This window comes from Malurus melanocephalus, unplaced genomic scaffold (genome assembly GCF_030028575.1).
Source record: "Malurus melanocephalus ecotype Western Australia unplaced genomic scaffold, MMel_1.1 scaffold_228, whole genome shotgun sequence".
Classification (NCBI taxonomy): Eukaryota; Metazoa; Chordata; class Aves; order Passeriformes; family Maluridae; genus Malurus; species Malurus melanocephalus.
This window is the reverse complement of record NW_026623460.1, coordinates 133,507-153,435: the sequence shown is the minus strand read 5'-3', so window position 1 is coordinate 153,435 and position 19,929 is coordinate 133,507. Positions and strand designations below refer to the sequence as shown.

The 19,929-nt window shown below is 43.2% G+C and overlaps 1 protein-coding gene across 4 annotated transcripts in view; it reads right to left on the bottom strand.

Moving 5' to 3' along the window:
- PALM2AKAP2 (PALM2 and AKAP2 fusion) overlaps positions 1-19,929 on the bottom strand; it is a 252,737-nt gene that overhangs the window by 205,189 nt on the left and 27,619 nt on the right. For 3 of the 4 annotated variants that reach the window (XM_057374544.1, XM_057374547.1, XM_057374548.1), the window contains exon 2: positions 1,287-1,367. The exons of the other annotated variant lie outside the window; for it this stretch is intronic. In XM_057374544.1, coding sequence (XP_057230527.1) covers positions 1,287-1,367 — 81 coding nt within the window. The remainder of the gene's footprint in view (positions 1-1,286; positions 1,368-19,929) is intronic. 4 annotated transcript variants of the gene reach the window in all.

The following is a 19,929-nucleotide window of genomic DNA, read 5'->3' as shown; positions in this document are numbered from 1 at the left end:
AGTACCTTACTGCTCTGCTGCATCACCCTACAGTTTTCAGAAATTCTCCTGACTGTAGTCAATGGCAGCCTGAATAAAATGGCAACTCCTGYTGCCCCACAGAAATGCAATCACATCTTTGACAAACATCCATGTGYGACATCCACAGACTGATGCTAAACCTGCTGGCGCATTCGTGCAGCCTAATGCCAATTACTTGGGCTTAACTGCATTGTGCTCACCAGAAAAGGAGGACTGGTAGGACATGACTGCAGGGTCTTGGAGAGGCAGGAGAAAGATCCTGCCTGTGGCATAACTTGCAGTCTGGTCTACAAGTGTGGGGGCAGAGATATTCTGCGCATCATCTCCCAATGCAGGTGCACTGTTCAAACACAAACACTTACTGCACAAGCAACCTAAATATCCTAATTTGAAAAACATAGCTCAGCTCACTTGCTGCGAGGGTGAACTGTCCAGCTCTAACAATTTTTCTCAGATATTTTAATCACTGAAATTCCTCAGGCTCCTCTACTGAACCAATCTAACAAGACCTGACCCACAAACGCTCATCAGCTACAAAAAGATCACATGCACATTTTTGTTCTTATCTTTGCTATGCACAAATATGCCACTGACGGGAGGGATAAATGATATAAATAGCAAGGATGGCTTTCAAACGATGCTATCTGCAGCTGTCATGGAGACCAACAGRGACTGGGATTGCTCGGCACCCTGTTAAATACCAAGGCTCCTCTCCATGTAGACACACACACAAATGCAGCAGCACCTTCCCTGCATGTRCATACGTGCCCATTTTATTGTGCCACGCATGCTGGTAACTTCACCCCACAATGAAATCTTCACACACATGCACAGATGCATGCTAACCAGCACTCCTTCTGCAGCACACACACACAAATCCTAACRACAGGCACCGGAGAAATCCAACGCAGCTCTGCAGGCACAAAGTGCTGGCTGAAGCCATGCAGTGCACACCCAGTCCACAGCGAGTGGTATCTTATCACGATGTATAATAAATAACAGTATTTAATAACGACAGCACCGCTGCGCTGCCCGCACTCACACCCTCCCGACTACAAGCTCTAACCCATTTAAACCACAYGGTCCTGTGCATGAAACACATAGAATAAAAAGAAGGCTGGACACGATCACTGCAAGAGATAGGCTCCGGCAGTGAAAGCTGCTTCATGTCAGAGAGGGCTTTTCCCAGCTTTCAGACGTGTGATCTGCATGTCTAATAATGAACAGATTTAGTCAATCCATCATTTCTGGCATCAGTCCCTTACCTTGAAATGCTGCAGCTGAAGTATCTGGTCCTCAAGCTGTTGTCTCTTGCCTTCTATTTCTGTCTGCCTTTTCCTTTTCTCCTTGGAAAAATAATTTTGAGAGAAAGAGAGAGAGGGAGAGGGAGAGAGAGGGGAAGAGAGAGAGAGAGAAATCTCGTCAGAGAAAACGGAGGCTTTAAGGGTAGCAGATTCGTAACAGCATGTAAGCAGTCAAACACATCTGTACAGATGTCACCAGTCCCATTTCACCTGCTCCTCTGCCTGCTGGTATGCAAACAGCAGCGTTCTGGGAACACGCCAGCCCCAGACTGGCTGGTTACTTGCCAGCAGGAGAAATTCTCCTCGCTTGCTCCCGGCAGCCGGAGCAGCAACAGAGTGCACAGTCCCAGAGGAGGGGAGAAAACAGGCATAACAGCTGAGTGAGAAGTTAAAGGGACAAAGATGTCATTTTTCATTTGTGGTGCTGGGGGCAAAACCACGGCTAGCACGGTGCAATTGTGTGCAGCAAGGTGTCACAAAAGCAGGGGGTGGCATCACGGAAGATGCCTCATTTTCCCCCAGCAAGGCTGGTGGTAAATGCTTTCCCTGGACTCAATGGGGAGAAGATGTTTCAGACAGATTACATAGGATTTAACCACAAAGTAAAAGGGATTGGTAACCTCCAGCTGGCTGTATTTAAAATTCAAGCCAGCAGCCCACACCAGCAGCTGGCCYTTACTGGGTCCCTGAACCTGGACTGGCCAAGTGGTGCCAAGGACAGCAGGGTCATTTCCACAGCTGAGCTGTTACAGTCCATTCACTGCCCCTCACCTGTGCCCAGGCTGCTCCACTCAGCAGGCAKCAGACTCTCTCAGGTGTTTCAGGAGGAGAATGACCTGCCTTTCTCCCCTGCAACACCTTCCCCTTGAGAAGGATCAATTGTTTGCCTTTGTCACTCTCCTGCACCTTCTGGTTCCTCCTCACCCATCCCTCACCCTTCTGGACCAGGTTCCCTCTCCTGAAGGTCTTTTTTCATTTCAGATTTTGTAGCCAAGACAGAATTACTGAGTAACAAAGGCAGTCAATAAGCACAACAGCCTCTGTTTTTACTGGAATGACAGTTTTTCTTCCTTATCTGCAAAAACTTTTTTTTTTTGTTATTTAAATATCACAGTAACTGTAAGGTTCAGTTTGAGGACATTTGGGGATTCCTTAAATCCACAAAATAGTTTTTCCTACTAATTTGTAGGTGCCCTACTGATGCTCTGGGGATTCTCTGCTCTCCAGGGATTTCAAACCTTCATGCTTTATCCTCAAGGGGTGTATTATAAGATTGTGCCTATGCAGAAATTAATCATCCTTACATTGAACATCCAACAGGACATTTTGGGGGAACACATTACATTTACAATGGAAATCGGGAAGCTTAAAAAAAGACATTATTTAATGTCAAGTTCACTCAAAACAAAGCAAAACATGGAGGTAGAAAACTGCCTGGACCATTCTGCTGGAGTTAGGCATCAGAATGGTGATGGAAAGGCTGGAATAATGAACCCAGAAGAAGCAAAGTAGCTAGTTGCTGCAAATGTCAAGCGGTTCTGTAATGTTTTGTATGCTCTTACATGATATCCACATTTACACACACACTCCCCATTGTCTGAAGTATGGAAGAATACTAATGCTGAATAAAAATATCCTCATAGAGTAGAATCAGAGAATCATGGAATGGTCTGGGTTGGAAGGGACCTTAAAGATCATCTCGTTCCAACCAGCAGGGCCACCTTTCAGCACACCAGGTTGCTCATTTCCCCATCCAGACTTACCTTGAACACTCCCAGGGATGAGGCATCCAAAACTTTCAGGCAACCTGTTCTAGTACCTCATCACCCTCACAGGAAAGAATATCTTCTCAATACCTCATCTAAAACTACTCTCTTTCAATGTGAATCCTTTCCTGCTTGTACTGCCTCTATATGCTCTTTTCAAAAAAGTTCTTCTCCATGTTTCCTGTGGGGTCCCTTCATTTTCTGGAATGCCACAATTAGGTGAACCCTTCTCTTTTTCAGGCTGAAAAATCCCCATTTTCTAAGCCTTTTCTCCTAGGAGAGGTGCTCCATCCCGCTAATCATCCTGTTGGCCCTCCTCTTGCACCAACAGATTGGCTGAAGATGTTTTAGAATAGGAAAATCAGCATTTTCAGTAATTAAAATACCACAAACAGTGCCCATCTTGACATGTCACTGGTCTGTACACACAGAAGACAATCTGCATTCATGCCCATACAAGCATACAGAATTTATGTGTGCATCTTTAAAAATCCTTCTRCTATAGAATGTGATCTGTGGATCATTCCTCATATCCTCCAATCTGCATTACCCCTTTGCATTTTTTAAATGAATAGGGAATAAAATGGTTCAGTGGTTAAAACACACAGTATTTTCCAGGGGCATCTCCTGCCACTTTCTTCTTTCTGTGATACTAACAGAAAACAAAGAGTCTGAAAACCATAATTTGTTCTTTGGTATTTCCTCAAATAGCTGGTCAGGTATGGTCTGGAATAAAAGAGTTCTAAAAGCACTTCCAGTTAATGGCCTAATATTCTCAGAATAATAAGGATAATTCTGCCCTTTTGTGTCAAGCTGGCCAGATGAAAAAAATATTTGATTTCACATCTGTAGGCATTAACACTGCACATTTGACACTCCATAGGCCAGCATAAGGTACCTTCATCTTCACTGTTAAGTGATCTAGATTGATCACTGCATCTATATATACACTAATGTTTACATATAAATATGTGCCTACACACACACACACAAATATATTTACACATATATTACACACATATTACACACACACACATATATATGTATGCATTCTACCTTCCACAAAAACSTCCTCACTAAAACATGGGATGGAAACCACCACAATTCATCCCTTGGCTAGTCRTGTCATGCTTTATAATGGATTTGACAAGACAGCCTTATAAAAGATAGATGAAAACTCCTTTTCTTTTTGAGAAAAGGAAAGCACTTAGAGTATTTTCCCCGTAGGCAGCAACACAGCAGGCACTAAAATACTTGAACTACTTACTAACTAGTGGATTTCTGTGGAGTTAAATTGGAATATTGCTCACGTTTCCATTTCACTGGCATTCAGACAGCCTGAATGTATGCCTTTACCCTCTGATTTTGTACAAGCTAGAGCTGAGGAAAATGATAACAAAAGTACTTTCTTTTCCCGCCCCTAAAGATTGTGTGAATCATCTATCAGGACCCTCCACCTTCAGGTCACTATATCAAATTCCATTTATTTTTTTCCCWTTTTTTTTCCATTTCCATTTTTATTTATTTATTTTTTGAAGGCTGGGACGGTAAGTTTATGTGGTTTACATAACCAGGTTCTGGAGAAGTGTGGTAGAAGACTGGACTGGATGACAAAAAATTCCACCAAAATCAGCATGCCAAGGATTTTAGACATTCATTAAAAGAAACCAGCCTCCACTTAAATATTCTTCTGATTCAATACTGTGATGAAAACATTTAAAGTACATGCCTAACCTGACCATTTGTTAAAGCACTTTTCCATTAGAGAGCCAGCCTCATTACTTTGTTCATGTACTTCCAGATAAATTTCTTCTAAGTATTCCTGCTCAATTACARATTTCTAAAGTTCCTGGCACCCAGAAAATAAAGTGTGTGCTTTAAACAAACAGATTTACTCCAGAAAAAGCATGGAAGAGAGGTGGAAAAGACTGGAACTAGTTTTACTGTAGTTGTGGGTTGTTTAAAAGAAAATGCTTTCTGAGGTGCATCTGTGCTGCTTTTGAAASAATACAGAGAGTCATCACAGATGGTTCCCCTCCCAAAATGGTAGAGGAGTAACATCTGAGGTATTCTCAGGGCACTTTGAAAATTTGAGATATTAATGAGCAAAACAGCACTTAAGCTTTGCACCTCCCCCTTCACCAAATTACAAGGAAAACGGGAAAGTTAAAATACCTTTTTTTTTTTTTTTTTTTTTTTTTTTTTTTTTTACTCTGATTTACATGACAGGAAAAGAACATAGGTCAAGCAGCAAGGTGACTCACATCACGATAAAAATGAGATTTGTATTCAAGCTTTCGTACATGATGTGCAACATGCAAGCCATAAATTCATTTCCAAGAAATTAGATTTAGGAAAGGATGAAATTCTTAGCACTAAMGTTGGTCAGTGCCATTTTCCTACTGCTAAAAACTGAATATATCAGATACTCAGTAAGAACTGTTGCACTGGAAGAACAAGAGGCACTGGGAGGATCAAATAGAGATCTGTAATGGAAATAGCCAGTGGAACATCTACTGCTCATACTGTCTTCCACACTAAGGGAAAAAAGGGGCATCAAGTGAAACTGGATGGGGCAGGTTTGAAGACAACACAATGGTCTGCTGTGGAAATCCATGCCTCAGGATGCCATGGGTTCCAGACCATGATGGACATCCCATGGGATCCTCGGGACAGCCAGAGAGAAGAGGGTTACTACAGAAACTGAAATACATCTTGTTCAGAAAGCTCCTGAACCACAGATGATTTTAAGGACTCTGGCTAAGTTTTCATAAGCTTTTGTCTTTCCCTCATTGTTAAACCTAAAAACCACTGACTTTTTTATCTGAATAGTGTGTTACATTGATCAAAATAACCTACAGTTTAGTATCACACTTGTCAAACTGTTCCAGTCAAAACAACCCAAACAACCACAAACCACTGCCACAAACTACAAAAACATCAAACCCAAAGCAAGCATAAGATCTTCTGGAAAACAAGCTATACCAAGACAATTCCCTATGACACTGCAGTCACAGAATACTTTGTTTTTTCCATTACAGAATCATTTTTGTTCTTGTTTAGAAATCTGCYTGCAGAGCGTGGGAAGTGATACAGAGATTACTCAGCCCACCAAGACATAACTGTCTGYGGAGAAAGAGACCAGAAACCTCTGAGGTAGAAACCTCTACTAATCCTTGGGGCAGTAAAGCCCTTTGGTCCACTTGCACTGGCAGARGCACCCGATTTCTTTGCTTCAAAGCCAGCTCAGACCTGTGGGAAAAGTACACCAAGAAGCATCACAGAAGCTAAGCATCATTTGGTTGACCTCACTGTGAAAATACGTGCCTAAAATGGATGTGAGGTTAAGACTTACGGTGCAAGTATCCAAAATAACACACTGGGATAAAGGAAAAAATCCTCTACTCAACAGAAAATCCAACAGGGATTATGTGAACCATGAGCAGAAGGGTGGCACACCACTGGAGGAGCTACCATCAGTAGTTTCAGTGACGAGGTTTCCAACTGGAATCATCCWGCATGCCAAGCAAGTGTCCAGCCTGACAGAGGCTGTGACAATGCACATGTTGTGACAACACAAAATAAAGGCACCCAAAAATGGCACAAATAGAGGAAAACTGTAGTCTGCTTCAAAGCAAGGAAACCAATTACAAAGATTTGTCTTCAAAGAATCATATTAACTTCTTCAGCAAGCAATTATTTTCACTACTCTGCCCAGCTGGCAGATATTGTTCCCCCTATATTTAAAGCTCTTATGTTTTTAGGGCAGGAAGTAAGGAAAACAAGCAAAAGAGCTGCTGACACCTCATTTTTCTGTTGCCAGTTTTGAGACACCCAGAACTCTGGGGAAAAAGGAGCATCGGGGTTCTGTAAACAATTTCAGCCTGCCGTTCTCATAATCCCAAGAAACCACTCCTCAGGAAAATGGAAACTTTCACCAGGGTGGTTGCTCAAATGACCATTTTCACCGTGGTGACTACATGTCTCTTATAAGTGAAATCAAACCTGCATCATTTCTTCCCTCTTTTACTGTTCAGCAGCAATGGTTCACAGGAAAGAAAATATTAAAAGGGACGGCAGGCTACTTTTCTCCCCGTTTTCTTCTTCTCCTCTCTTTTTATCCCCCACTTTCTTCATTCATGCCTGGTCACGTCTTTACTTTCCTCTTGTAGAGGGTGAGCAGGAAGAGCAGGAAACTCTCCTGAGAGCATCCATTCCTACTAGCTGCAATGGCACAGCCCACTGTTGGCAGCACTTTTCAGACTCCAGAATGTTATCTGCTGTTGTGAACAGCCTGCAGCACAAATCACAGCTCCACAAGAGGCAGGATGCAGAACTGAAGCAGAGACACCGCTGCATCAGAGGAAACACACCTGTAAGGAGGGAGGGTGGCAGGATACCTGCTCCTTTTGGATCATTCTCTCATTGCTTGCTGCCTGTTGTCCTGCATGAGTGTGCTTGGTGAAAATCCTGTTGTCACGGGTAGCCATGCAGATTCTGTGATTGCAGGCTGGGGACTTGCCTGGTCTCTGTTTTGAGTACTGGGAAATGTTGTTTCTGATTCTGGGAAATGACGCTTCCCACAGCTCCCCTCCTATCGTGCTCTGAGYAGGATCAAGCCTATGCTTGTCCGAGATCTATTTTTTTCTCTGCAATTACACCATCAACAATACATAAATATAAGCTAATGGCTTTACTCCCTTCGGCATTTTTCTGAAAGACTTTTCCTGCACCAGTTCCCTGAAACTCCATGGTCACTGCTAAGCTTTGTTTCACTTAAAACACAAGCCAGGTACAACTTCCCTGCGTATATATACTGGGAACTATATATTCTGAACTTAAGAAAACAGCACTCTGCTTCTATGTAGCATCTAGGAGCCTGACACCCTTCTTCACTCTATTTCTCTGGGCAGAAAACTCATTTCTTAAAGCACAGATCCATCGTTTCAAGTGTCCTAGGTAGCTACGGCCCTGGTAGACCACCTTGCTGGACCTCCTCCACACCTAATTGAAGTAAATTTTATGTTGGAAGATTCTAGATGGGATGCAGGCATAACATCTCTTTACGTCTCTCAAACCACCGTTGCCTTGTGCGTAAGCAAGAAACTTCTCTGACCCTCACTACTAGAGAAGAGCCCGCTGCTGCAATGATTTTCATGAYCTTTCATATACCCACATACTTTATGACAAAGCAGTGTCCATTTCCAACACTCCAAGGAAGAAGCAGGTGGGTTATTAAAGAATAAACAACAGGAGTTTCCAATTCCACAGGTGCAGCAGACAAATGCCTGAGGGGAGTAAGTGAAACCCACCTAAAAGGTAAGGGCAGGGTTTAGCTCCTTCCACAGCTGTATAACACCAAGAAGCAAAGCTGAGATTGGAGATAAGCTGAACAGTTCATGGTCAGGTATGTCTTCTACCTCCTCTCTCGTGAAACTGGCATAAAATGGACATTATTGTCACAAGGGTTGATTCCCATTAACCGGACAGCTTGCCACAGCATGCAAGAAACGACTTGGCATGTTTGCTTTGGAAACAGAATAAACTTAACTCGCTGAGGCAGAACCTGGTAAGAGAGTAACTAGGAGAGCCTGGGAGTCCTGGAAAKGCTTTGTTTCTCATATATTGAACAGGCTGCTGCTAAAGGTAAGGCAGAACCACTCGCAATGAGGTGACCTTCAAGGTGAAGAAATAATATGTTATCAGGCAGAAACAGACTGGCCTTCACTGCAACTTTGCACCCCTTTTCTCTAGTAGTGAGGGTCAGGGAAGTTATTTGCTTATGCACAAGGCAAGGGTGGCTTGAGGGAGGTAAAGAGATGCAGGTCCCTGAAACCAACCTAAATGCTCTCCCAGCACAGGAACAAGTATTTCTGGTCTGTGGCCCCCTTTCTTGACGATTTTTGTCAGTTGCATGCACAATAACAGCTCTTGCAAAATTCATTTGGTCCATGTCAGCCAAGAGTTAGGCTACTCTTGCACTGTGTCAAAAGATGGGTTTCTCCTGTGCTGACCTGAAGCAAATAGAATAGCTCTGCCTACACACACACACTGCCCTCAACACAGCATTTGAGTAGGAGACGTGCAATAGTCATCCTGCCTGTTTGGGATATCAGAAGAGTTCATTCACATGGAGCCCTGTAAGACCAGCTGCTGCTCAGGGTTTCTGAACTAGGAACATTTCATGGTGCCACGAACCCACTGTCAGTGTCACAGCTGAGACTATTCAAGTCAAAACCGCCCAGGAGGAGAAAGGATCGTCTTTGGTGAAGACCAGTTCCCACAAGAATTCATCTTTGGTGAAGAAGCAATTCCCACAATCCTCTAAAGGGCTGGAGCAAAAATTCCAGCTGCCCTGCATGCTTGTAATTATAGCTCTCTGGCCAGTGAAGGCAACCACCACSATGCACACAGACAATGACTGCTTAATTAAAATCTCCATGCATCTCAAACAACAAATAAAAKGATGGCACTTCTCCCGGAACAACAGCCCTTACTGAAAAGTGATGAACACGGGAAGGAATTTCCTTATCAAAAATTCCCTCATTAGCATTTTTGAGAGGGGTCATAATGGAAAAACGTCTCATTTGAGATGGTGAAGTAAAATTATTTGAGGAGAAAACATGGTTCCTCTGGTGTCCCATGGGGAAATCCCCGCTTTCATGGAGCACTAATACCCATTTTCATGCAATCCAGATTTTATTTGCAAATCTTCCTTTCACTGAATGCTACTGGGTCAGTGGAAGCAGCTTCAGGTCTAACACAATCCATGCACATTTTTTACTGAGCCACCACCATAACGAGTCCTTGAAGTATTAAATGTTTTAGTCAACTTCCCTTCTTCCCTCCAGTTTCTGAGGTGAACACGGGCTGACATCTTCAGATGCTGCATCCCTTCAGTTGCTGACAGAAAAAAAACCACACTCTCCTATGCACTTACAATTTGATCATGGGTGTCAGACTCTTAAGTGGCTGCTGAGAAGAGACCAGGGTCATTGGGGTCTGAGTCCCTTTTCTACCAGATGCGACAATGAAACAGTTACCATATAAATGTCAGATTCCTGCCCCCTGTTAATTCCACATCAGCATGTCCTCTGGAACTTCKAAGTTTTTACACTAGCCCTGAAAATGGGTAACAGCTCAGGGTCATGTTAGTCCAGAAGCAGCCTTCTCTGCAACATCAATTATTTCTGGAAAGTACTCAGAAAACTGTATAGAGCCTGTTAGTATAAATAATGGAATAGAATGATTTCTCTGTTATTCTGGATAATCCTCAATAGCAGTAATAAATGAGGGGCAACTACACTTATTACCTAGTGTCCGCTACAGTAACCTCCAAGATGATGTGTACGTCCTGCTAACATTGCCCTTCTTCTACTGCAGCCTGAGCTAGATGAAAAAAATCTATGTCTTTCTTACTAAAAACAAGGCCAATTGTCTAGATAACGTTACACAGCAGAAATTCTCAAACTCCTGTTTTCTCTAGACAACCAGCAAAATTCTGAAAGAAGCCACTTTTTAATCAAGTATTTTTTTTTCTGTATTTTTCTTAAAAAGATATTTTGGATAAGGAACATTAAGCAGGCTTTAAGTTTTCATTCACAGAAGTATACAATAAGGAGTTTTGTTTAGCCTGAGTAGGCTACTTGTGGAAAATCAGTTCATTAACTTTCCCTGCTCTCATGTTGCYACTAACTGGCTTCTGTTTAAATCCATGTCGTTCAATGTCTATCCTTTCACTGTCTGCTACTAAAAAGGAGAAATCCAGGATTTGGTCTGTGGGCATAATTTAATCACATTTCCAACAACTCAAAATAAAACTCTCTTGTTTACCCTCATGCCCCATACACTCCTTAAATACMTCTTTTTGCAGCCAATGATGCTGTTGTAAAGCCTCATTGCAAAGGYGAAAACACATCTGAGTGCAGCTGAATGTGCAGAGAAACACCTACACAAGGTTTATTTGGAAATTAAAAATAAATCACAAAGCTTTTAAGGCATCCAAGCTGAAGCTGTGATTGCTGATGCTGGTTCTGTCCTAAGCAACTGCCTGGTGAGGATATCTATGCATTATTTTTCACTTGGAGAGAATTTAGATTAGAAGTACGAGGACTGGGATTTYAGCAATATTTGTTTTTCCTCTTTATCCATTTTAATTGCACATATGACAGACATCTTCACCTCAAGAAACTTAAAACTTCCCCAGGACACAGCATATTAAGTGGGAAGAGGAAGTTGGATTTTCTGCAGTGGAAAGGGAACAAACTGGTCTGGCTGGTCAGCATGGAGCAATGGCCAGGATCCACAGGGAAACCAGTGCTAATTCTGGTACTTGAATCATATCCAGATTTTTGCTTGTTATTTCAAAGCACTGCTAGAAAAGACCCAAATGAAGGAATTAATACATAGAGCTGGGCTTTGTGTTTTAATCCTTGCATTCTGGCTGGATTAGCAAATTGTTTCAGAGTCTCAGTGGCTCACATCAAAATGTTCTTACTGAGGTTTCCTCCGCTTTGCCTGCGTGCGTGGCAGCTTGCCTGCTGATCCTGAGGCTTTCGGCACTGACCTGTGTGGCATCCCACCCAATCTCCTCATTTCACAGGGCTGTGCTCGGCAGTTGTACTGTGCAGRGCTCCCCTGCTGCTGAAAAGTTCATCTTGTCATTTGTGAGATAAAATTATAGGCTCAAACCCCCTTCTTTAAGCTTTTGTCCAATGTTGGTCATGAGCTAAGGATACTCACGCTGTCTGATGCTTGGGCATCAGTGGCAGCTGCAGGTGAGTTTAAGTCCTAAGTTTTACATTCGGGAAGAATGYAATTCTACATTCATGCCTGGTTTTACAGAGAAAGGGAAGAGGAAGAGAACTTTCCCTATCAGTGCAGTGTGATGCAACCCAAAGTCTGAGATTTGCCACCTTCTATCTGCCGGTAGCCTTCAAACTGGCCATGMTAATGACCACCAGTTCACAAATCACCATTCTGGGCAAGGTTTCCTTTCTTTCTGAGGAGGCTGTAGAGGGCTGGGTTCCTCCTGCTTTTTGACCTGCCCTGGAAATTTTCTAATTTGCACCTTGTGAGCACCTGCACAGGTCTGAGAGGGCACAAATACCCCCTTCAGTTATAGGATAACTCCCTGCTGAAACATTTCTACCTCCTCTCCAGTTAATCAGGGGAGTCACATTTCTCCAACACGAGAACACACAGAGACCATTGACCATAAATGATGAACTTGATCATGACTGGGAGACACGATACAGCTATGTGCTTGGCACAAAAGCATGCTGTGATCCAGGTATGCTAAAAATCCCACCCCAGCCTTGGCATCTTGCCTTTGTAACACATAAAAGAACTGGCTTCATCTTCAGCCAGCTTGCTTCTGGAAAGCTTATTTAATTTGACAGGTGTAAGATCACATGCCTCAATGCTGAACTTTAGCAGTATGCAGGAGGAATTACTGCTATGCCATTCCTTTAGGTCAGGCATCCCAATGCTGTCCATGTGAATAGGAACAGCTGGGACATTACCCGACTGATTGCCAACAAACTCATCTGCTGGCTTTCTCCCTTCACCATCAAAGCCACAAACCATCCTGATCCTGGCGACACAAAGAGACTCCCAACGCAGCCTTCCATCACCACCTGATTACATCACCACCATGACTACATCAAGGAGGAGCTGGTACWCACATGAAACCTGTGACATGTGCCTGGCTGCTCTCTGGGAACTGATCAGCTGCAAACTCTCCAGGTAGGCTGCTCAAGGCTGCAGAGAGYTGCACAGCATCATTCTGCTGCACTGATGGGGAAGACCTGGGCAGAGCAACACAAGAACACAGCCTGGATCTCACCACCTTGATGCTTGGCTCCAGAACCCAAACCCATCTAGAGATGGCAAATTTTTGCTGTGCCAACAAAGGTTTTTCCGCTTCAGAAAACCGCTTGCATTTTTCTGTGTTTTGCATCCCTGCTGTGAAGTGTATCCAGGAATTCACAGCTTCAAGGTCATCTCAGTATGCCTGCTGTGTGGTTTGAGCAGGTTTGTCTGTTCAGGTGCACAGGGTTTGGGGAGATCAGAAASAGTGAAGCCTCTATAGTTTAGAGGAATTTCACACTTAGCTGACACACGCTCCTGACAGGTTTTTAATATTGTAAACCATTTGAACAGCTTATTAAACAGCAAAGAAGTGTACCAAAAACACCCCGAAGCCAAACCATGCAGATAACAGAAAATGCTTCAGGGATGTGGGTTGATTCTGCGTCTTCCTGCCTGCCTCCTCCAGTCAGAGCTATGTGGCCTCTTCTACTGAATGCCAACAAGATGTCATGCAGGTCCTGTTTAACAGCTCCTGTGTAACTCCTCTGTCATGGTCTGGGTGTTCTGCAGACCTCTGCACATTATTTTATAACACCAGATTTTGAAACCACACCTCCTTCTTTCCTGGAGCATTTCTGTCAGTTTTGCCCTTCTGTTAACTTGAAAATCCATCTCTGCAGCAATTCCTTCTATGAAGCTGGAGGATGCAACTGCAGACAGGTCCCTTCTCAACAGTCATACTCCTTCTTCCTTCTACCTGAACATAATAGAGCACACAATTTTGCATACATGAACATCCTTAAGGAAGGATAGATCCTTTATCCTTATGGAAGGTCAGATCCTTCTCAGAAGGCTTARCCCTCTTCCTTAATGCTTTATCTTTTTAAGATGGGTAGCTTAGTCACCCCCAGGGATTCAGACATGAAGTCGGTGAATAGTCATCATCTGCTGCAGTCTTCAACATGTTGCTCTGCACATCCCTGCAGGAGTCCCTGTTGAAGGACCTTTTTAAATTCGGGTCAGTGTGAAATGTGTGTTTCTCTTTACTCAGCAAYTGGATTAAGGTGAAAAATACAGCAACTTGCAATATTTTATATGGCTTGTAAACTCAGATTTCTTGCAAGACAAAAAGCTAAGATCTAAATTCCTAAGCTGCCTGCACTGTTGAGACCATGACAGAAGCCATGGCAGCCTGCAGCAGAGCAGCAGGCTCCAAGGATTGAATGCCACTGCCTTGGCCACCATCTGCAAGACATCCACAAGCGAGATTTCTGACCTTTTAAATGKAAAGACCTCAAGAAACACGCTCAAAAGCCAAAAGATGTTTAAGCACACTGGCCAAAAATAATGCAACACACCAGGTAAATTGAAGGACCTGCATCTCAGGCCACAGTGTAAGGTTATTTTATCAGAATTCAACACAGTATTTCCTCTGTGCTTGCACTAAACTAAATCAGCAGCCATCATCTATACTCTCTGGATGGTAACAAATCTGGAAGTAGAAACCTATCTTACTCTATAAACTACGATCAGTGGGTTCTGCCCGTGCTGGCCAGACTGCTCCACAGTTTCTGAGGTGATGCTGCCTTTGCCTTAGCAGGACTCTGCAGAGTTAGTTACAAGCTTCCAGGCAGAGAGGTACAACTTCTGAACATGTTATTTGCAAGGCAGTCAGAGATACTACATTGTATTGATATAGTGATAATAGTCTCTCTTTTTTTACCTAGAATTAAAAAGGAGAGAGGTAGAGGGAAAACAGTGAGCTACAGAAGGAATTTTCCAGACTAAAGCAAAACCCAAAGGTCCTATTTCCTGTTTCAAACCAAGCTAATTAGCTTTTTAAGATTTTCTTTACTTTTTAAAGAAAACTGGTGGCCCTCCACTCCCCTACRTACATCTTCCACACAAATCAACTTTCAGGCTGTGCTGCTGACTGAGAAACTGGAGCACTGCACAACCCAAATGAGATACAATTATTACAGGCTTGGGTATGATATCACACACAACTGACTCCCTTGTCCTTGCTGGACCTGCAGAAGAGCATGTAAGCCATCAGCACCCAAGCCCTATTAAGAAAAGACATGCCCAAGACTTTTCCAGGGATGGCAGGAGAGTCTAGGAGGAGTGTTGGGAATTTATTTCCAGCTACAGAAGAGCGGCTGAAAAACCCCTCTCCTTTTTGCATCAGCCCTTTTGTGATACGTAATCACCGACCCGTCACAATGAAGGAATTCATGGCAAGTTTTTCATGTTCTAAATGACATTGACAGTCACCCTGCACAGGCAGTAGATGCTGAGTTCTAGACAACATCCAGTTTCCACAGCTCAAGTCAGSACCACATTTGGCTGCAAATCTCCACACAGGAGGGGACCAAATAGTTAAAACACAGAGAGGACTTCGAAGCCTCAGTAAGGTCAGGTTAGAAAGATATTTTGGTTTTTCGCTCACAGTTTGGCAAACCAGGATTGGTAATGTAAAGAATATTAAACACTCACTATTTGTAAGAATATTTTAAAAAGAGGAATCTGCATCCCTGACCACTCCTGATTATCACTGCTCACTGTTTGGTGGTCTCTCTGAATYTCTCTGTCCGTGGATGGGCTGAAAGATTGAGAATGCTTTCTGTCAGGAGAAAAGTTTCTTGAGGCAGTGGCTCATAAAAGCAGGGAGACATGATCTTCTACAAAGAGCAACTCAGAAATTATAACTTATTCAAATGATTCAAACTTCCTTTTTTATTTTTTTTCCCTGTTGACGGACACAAGTTTGACACACTACCAAGCTCTCAGGACAACTGCTAAAGAAAACTTTGAGAATATTATCACTGGGATTTTCAAATGGCTTCACCCATTATCTTTAACATGAACAGAATGAGGTCACTTTGTGCACATCTGCAGYGCATGTTTCTTCCAGTGCATCAGAATAAACTTTACAGACTACATCACTGATCTGGCAAACATCTGTCTCCTGTACCACTGAAATCATCTGCAATCCACTTTTGACAAGGGTCAGCTTGCCTGAAAAATCCCTGTTCTGCACAGCCTCTGGAAATAACAGATTTTCCCCATCAGAGCAACTCAAATGTTAAAGATGACAAGCTGCAAGACTGGATACATAGCACAAAGAAAAGAGGGCACAACACTAAGCTCTAACAGCAAACTGAGTTTTGCTTGACATAGCATTCACAGTGCCCCTACAATCAGATCACTGCAAGCCAGCCTGTAATGACGCTATTGAAGCTCCTGTCCCTGAAATGCTGGGTGTTTTCTAGGTATCACTCCAGTCAAGCAATGAAGAATWTACAGAAGTGCTTCAGAAGTTCACAGTGAATTTACAGAAGTTCACAGTGAATTCACTGCCAAGCAGGTGACTCTGTGAGGTGAAGGGGAGGTGTTATTGTTTAGTACAAGGCACTCTTCCTGTGCTTTCCACAGTGCCCCGAAAATCAAAGGTACAAAACTGCCCGCTGCCAAGCAAGGATAGGAAGAGGGAGACYCGTGTCCCCTTTTTGCCAGTAGATAGCCTACAACAGCTAGCAAGATGGACACCTGAATGTCAGGATGCAATCCAGAGGGACATGGGTAAGCTCAAGAAGTGGAATCCCATGAGGTTAAACAAGCCCAAGTGTGAGGTGCTGCACCCGGATCAGGGCAATGCCCGGTCCCAGCACAGGCTGGGGATGAGCAGATCAGAGCAGCCCCGTGGGAAGGAACTGGGGGTGCTGTGGGTGAGAGGCTGGACATGACCCAGCCATGGCACTGCCAACCCAGAGAGACAAACGTGTCCTGGGCTGCATCCAAAGCAGCGTGGGCAGCAGGGGAGGGAGGGGATTGTGCCCCTCTGCTCTGCTCTGCTGACACCCCACCTGGAACACTGCATCCAGCTCAGGAGAACATGCATCTGTTGGAGTACAGAGGAGGGACATCAAGATGATTAGAGGGATGGAATAGCCCTCCTAGAAAAGGCTGAGGGACTTGGGATTGTTCAGCATGGAAAAGAGGAGGCTGCAGGGTGACCTACTTGCAGCYTTCCAGTACCTGAAGGGACTCTACATAAAACATGGAGAGGGAATTTTGACAAGAGCATGTAGGGACAAGAGAGACAGGACAAGAGCAAATGGATTCAAACTGAAAGAGAGTAGTGTAASATTAGTTTWTTAGGAAGAAATTATTTTCTGTGAGGGGTTGCCTGAASTTCTGGATGTCCCATCCCTGTGAATGTTGCTGGATGGAACAGCTTGCTCTAAGCAACCCGATCTGGTGAAAAATGCCTTGGCACGGTGGCTGTGATGAGATGATCTTTAAGGTCCCTTCCAAGCCAAGCCATTCCATGACTTTATGATTCCATGACTCCCATGAGCATGAGTGTGGGTAGGATATGCTGTAACAATCAGTTTTACAAGCTCTTTCATAATTTTAATTTCTGAAGCGGCAAACTGCCGGATTCCACTAGAGGATAAAGTGTTTTGTCTGCCAATGGCCACATTTTCCATGTCAGGKTTTGGTGGGAAGAACACATGACATCTTGTGGCCCTCTAAACAAGCCAAATTCAAACTATCTTCCATTTAGCTTTTGCTAGTGAAAACAAAACCTTAATCATCATATTCTCCTGACTAATGTGCTGTGTAGGCAAAAATTCAATTTGTAATTTAGGCTAGTGCTAAACACCACCTGAAAGAAGAGTCTGAGGAGAAAAAGAGCTTTGAGTCTACTTTTGCCAGATGTCTYGGAAAGCACCATAGTGTCAAGGAGCTCCTCCTGGAGGTATCTCTACACAACATCTGGCTCATGGTTCTGTAACTTAAATGAGCCTCTTCCTGCTCACCCTTATGGTGAGCAAAAGCACTCAAAACCACCATTGATGAAGCACTGTTGTGGAAAGAAGGGAAAAACCCCAAATGCCAGAAAAGAAGGTACACATCATAGAAGGAAGATTTTCATCCAAAGACTAGGAAACCAGAGCTTTTCCGCCAGGTGCCTCCAGGCCCCAGATCTGCTCTGCTCTSCACGGTGGTAAGAATGAAAAAGGCAAGACCTTTCCTTGTATAAATCTTCTAGCCCAAGCAATTCTGCACAACCACACATGCTCCCTCATAGGACCTCTTCCTCCACAACTTGTTAGGCATGATTGTCACAGTCCTTACTTACAAAAAAAAGGTAATTATTCAGCATAACTCTGCAAAACACACAGTCAGTCAATCATTTGTCTCTAACAACTRTGCAGAAGAGTTACGAGCAGCTGGAACACAATAGGATTTTGTTTGCCACCCACAGAATATATAGTTTGCTACCCATAATCTAATCCTTTTCTTCAGGAACTTCTACTTGAACGGCAGCAAGCCAAGGGAGAATCCAGAGCAACCCTTCTTTATAAACCACACCTTTGCTTGAGTCTTTCAGGCATGAATTACATGAAACTTTTCTGACAGGGCAGCTGGTAGCAACAGCTGGATGCCACGTCCCTTCCCTGGAGCAGGAGTATACCCCACAGCACAACTGGTCATTTAGTTCTAGATGATAACCCTGCCAGGCTGTCATCACATTGAAGGCAAAGGAATAAGGGATTGAGGATCCTCTGCTTTTTTGCACAAGTCATTCTGGCATCGGGACATTGCAAACCTTGCTAAGAACCATGCTGAATTCTTTTCGTCACACAGCAGTGTGGCCGAAGGGAAATATCCTGAGGTATCAACACTGCAGAGAATTTAAACTCTGAAAGGGAATCAGTGGCAGTATTTGAGCTCCTAAAACAGGTAACCTAAATTCTGGTTCCTGGAGTCATGGTTTGTTTTTTTCTGCTCTGCCTTTGGAGCTGCACGATGCTGTGCTGTTCCTTGCATTGTAAGATTGTATTTTAACAAATATAATACATCCRTAAAAACAATGAGCGTAATTTCTCCTGAGTCCCTCCCCACATTATTATTCTTTAGGAACCATTGTAATTAAATAGGTTGGAGTAAATGATGAGCCATAGAGTCTGCTTCCTGCTGTTGGTTTATCACTTCTACTATTTTTAGCACTCTTCTGAGAATTGGAAATATGTTTTGATAAAGATATCATCTTCTAGGCAGGGATACAAATAGTGAATCAGTCTATTCATATTAATGTCACAAGAACRACCACATCCAAGCCAGTATGAGGCAAAGGTTTCTGAAAGGCATTTTTTCCGTTTGYTACCAACCATTTATTCTGTTTGTGTGAGACGATCAAGGCATCAGGATAGACTCTTAGGCCATGCATATCACCCTTTAATCCTGTTGCCAGGGTTTGTGCCTCAAGCATGTACTTTACGGGAAGATGCGTGTTTGTTTTCCTGTAACTAAGCTGTGGTCAGAGCTGGTTATTCTATAGATCATGTGGCTCACATTCCTCCTGGAAGTCATTTAGTRAGCTGCAACTTTCAGCAGCAATCTCAAACAAAAAAATTTCCACAGGCAAAAAGTTCTGGTCCTGCTCCACTCATCTTGATAGATGTCTATTTTATGTTACACTTTTTGTGTTTGAGGGCCCCCAAATTTTGCAAATGCTAAGATGAGGAACATTAAAGCACTTTCAAGAACAAAAGATTCAGTATAGACAAAAAAAGACTCTTGGATTACAAACATCTGCTTTATGGCCCACATCTCAAAATAATGTTTTTCCTCAGTCTATACGTCCTCCTCATCTTCAGGCACCTCCCTACTCTAATGAAGCTTACTAACTGAAGGAAAATTACCATGGACAAAGACACATTGTCCTTGAAGAACGGCATGTGAGAACAGCAAATGAAGAAATGATCAAGACATGGCAGATTTCACAGTATTTGTCAACTTTCCCAATGGCCCACACTAGAATTCCTTTACTTAATCTAAAATTCCTCTTCAGTATTAATCTCAGTAATGCAACTCAAGGCAATGGTTGCTGTATAGCCTGAAGTTAACTAATTCCTTTTCCTTCCTTCCTTCCTTCCTTCCTTCCTTCCTTCCTTCCTTCCTTCCTTCCTTCCTTCCTTCCTTCCTTCCTTCCTTCCTTCCTTCCTTCCTTC